The 2,500-nt window shown below is 41.5% G+C and overlaps 1 protein-coding gene across 1 annotated transcript in view; it reads right to left on the bottom strand.

Moving 5' to 3' along the window:
- The window catches only part of dnajc10 (DnaJ (Hsp40) homolog, subfamily C, member 10), a 15,547-nt gene extending 13,130 nt beyond the window's left edge, over positions 1-2,417 (bottom strand). The window contains exons 1-5 of the mRNA XM_072686139.1: positions 2,307-2,417; positions 2,055-2,165; positions 1,369-1,483; positions 488-615; positions 1-70 (exon numbers count right to left, since the gene is read on the bottom strand). The exon at positions 1-70 is cut by the window's left edge and continues 47 nt beyond it. Of these exons, the coding sequence (XP_072542240.1) occupies positions 1-70; positions 488-615; positions 1,369-1,483; positions 2,055-2,165; positions 2,307-2,417 (535 nt within the window). The remainder of the gene's footprint in view (positions 71-487; positions 616-1,368; positions 1,484-2,054; positions 2,166-2,306) is intronic.
- Positions 2,418-2,500: the final 83 nt, after the last annotated feature.

Here is a 2,500-nt window from a genome sequence, read left to right as displayed (position 1 = left end):
TCATCTGTCCATACAGCTGGATGGAGGCTTTTCTGAGTTCAGGCAGGAGAGCACGACAAGGGGGGCACCACTAAAACACACACACACACACACACACACACATATATATATATATATATCACACTTAAAATACTGAACTTAATGCCTGTTCTGTATGTCCCACATAGAGTAAATAATGTATAATTATATATATATATTTATTATAATGTTTTAATAAATAAACAATTATTGAAAATGTTCGCCCACTATAATTAAATTAGGCTATTAAATATGATAATTAAGTATTAAACAGTATGTGGGTCAGTATCAGACTATTGTTAAATAACGATATGTAGTCAATGCTTATAATACATATATACACACACACATACACACACACACACATACACATATATATAATAAAATAATTCATTACAATAACAGGCCACAGCCCTTCTACAGCAGCACGAACAGTTCAGTGGGTTTGGACTGTGGTGTAACAACTCACAGGGGCAAAGAAGTCCACCAGCCAGGGCTCCTTCTCGTCCCGGGGGAAATTCTCAGGCCTCAGCGTTGTAACGTGGGCGCTCACGCTCTCCTTGGCAAAAGCCACAATGTTATACAGGGCGTCTTTACCTGAGGAGACAACAACAACCACTGATACAGCAGCAGAAATGATGTACACACTGTCCAGTTCACGGCACGTAGGGTTAGTCACTCGTAGGGCGTGTTTGTGTATCAGTGTTGTGGCATGTATTATCTCCAAATACATAATCAATATCACTACGTAGAGGCCTGAGAACTCACCACAGCACTGAGCTCAGGGACAATCAATCACACAGACACTCCCACAAAGTCTTAGTAAATGATCTCCAATTGAATTCCTGAGCTGGTGAATTCTCAGGCCTCTGCACGTCAATCTCTATTTTAGAGATAAAAGTAAATCTAAATCATAATCATAAATATTAACTGAAATCTGCAGATATTATTATTACTTAGTTAATAATAGTACTTAGTTAATGCTAAGCCGTTTCAAAAGAGCTGGGTCATGTTAATAATAAATAAATAAATAAATAATAACCTAGCTAAATTAGCTACATAGCTCAGCAGTAGATGTTCAGCTACAACATGCAGCAGTGTTGTTGTATGAGCTGTTCTTCACCACACTGAAGCAGTCAAAGCAGTTCAGGTTGTGATTAATTTTAGCCGATTTTTGGAGAGCTGGGAAGGTGATTAGATCAGTAACACACCACAACGGCTGTGAACATCTGATAAACCCTGGGAACACCAAGTTAGAATTTTTTTGTAAAGCTGCTGTTTCGGAAATGTGAGGTTTTTGCGTGAGTGAGTATATGTAAAAACACAGGACCGCAGCATCTGTGAACCCACCGTGATGGATCTCGAAGTCATGAATGCCGAGGCCTTTGAAGACGGCCATACAGGGCTTCTGGATGTAGAGAGAGGCACACAGGTCTGCTTCCGACACACAGTCTACCTTCCCTACCTACACACACACACACACACACACACACACACACACACACACACACACACACACACACACACACACACACACACACACACACACACACACACACAGGTCAGGACACTGGACGATCACCAACCCACCACAACCAAAAAGTATTGGATGGAGCATCATCCACCATCCATCATTCCAGAGAACACAGTTCATCCACTGCTCCACAGCTCAATGCTGGGGGGCTTTATACCCCCCTCTACTAGCCCACGCCTGGTATTGGCAGGCATCATGGTGGCGATAGGGTCATTATGTTTATCCTATTCTATTGGCAGTACATCTCTATAAGGGACTAGACAAGCTTTGTGTGTGCAATTGCACATCTGTGTCAGCAATAAGTGCAACGTGTAAAGTAGCTGAATGCATTTGTTAGAAGGGGTGTCCACAAACATTTGGACATAAAGTGTGTGTATATTTATAAATGCAAATTTCCCCTAAAATTTCCCTATTTTTGTGTATATTAATATTAATGGTATATCAATATTATCATGCCTCCCGGACTCTGCCCTTTAAACTCCTCATTCATTACATCACAAACCTGGATGTGGGCGCCTTTGAGAAGGTTGCTGAGCTTCTTGTACTCGTAGGTGGCCACGCTGTTCTCTCCAAAAGTGAAACTGATCAGCCAGCGATGACGAGCCAACTTGTCCTGAAAGCAAAATACGGAAAAAAATAACCATCAGACTAATCTGCAGATAGTGCCGGTGCTCCTGGGTGGAGTGTAGGCTGCTGCACAGATAAACAACAACAACAACAACAAACAAATGACAATCACAGTCAGCTCTATTACCTCAAAGCTGTGCTTAGTGAGGAGCTCCAGGTCAGGCATGTGCTGCATCACCTGTGTGTAAATCTCTCTGGCATCCAGACTCGTCAGCGTCTGCAAGAGCAACAAATTCATTCTGTCAGAGAAAATCATCTAAAAAGTGAAATATCACACACAGGAATACTGGACAACACAGCTTACATGAAAATAAATGATTA

This window comes from Salminus brasiliensis, chromosome 8 (assembly GCF_030463535.1).
Source record: "Salminus brasiliensis chromosome 8, fSalBra1.hap2, whole genome shotgun sequence".
In the NCBI taxonomy this organism is placed as follows: Eukaryota; Metazoa; Chordata; class Actinopteri; order Characiformes; family Bryconidae; genus Salminus; species Salminus brasiliensis.
Note: the sequence above shows the minus strand (reverse complement) of the source record. Positions and strands in the feature narration are given on the sequence as shown.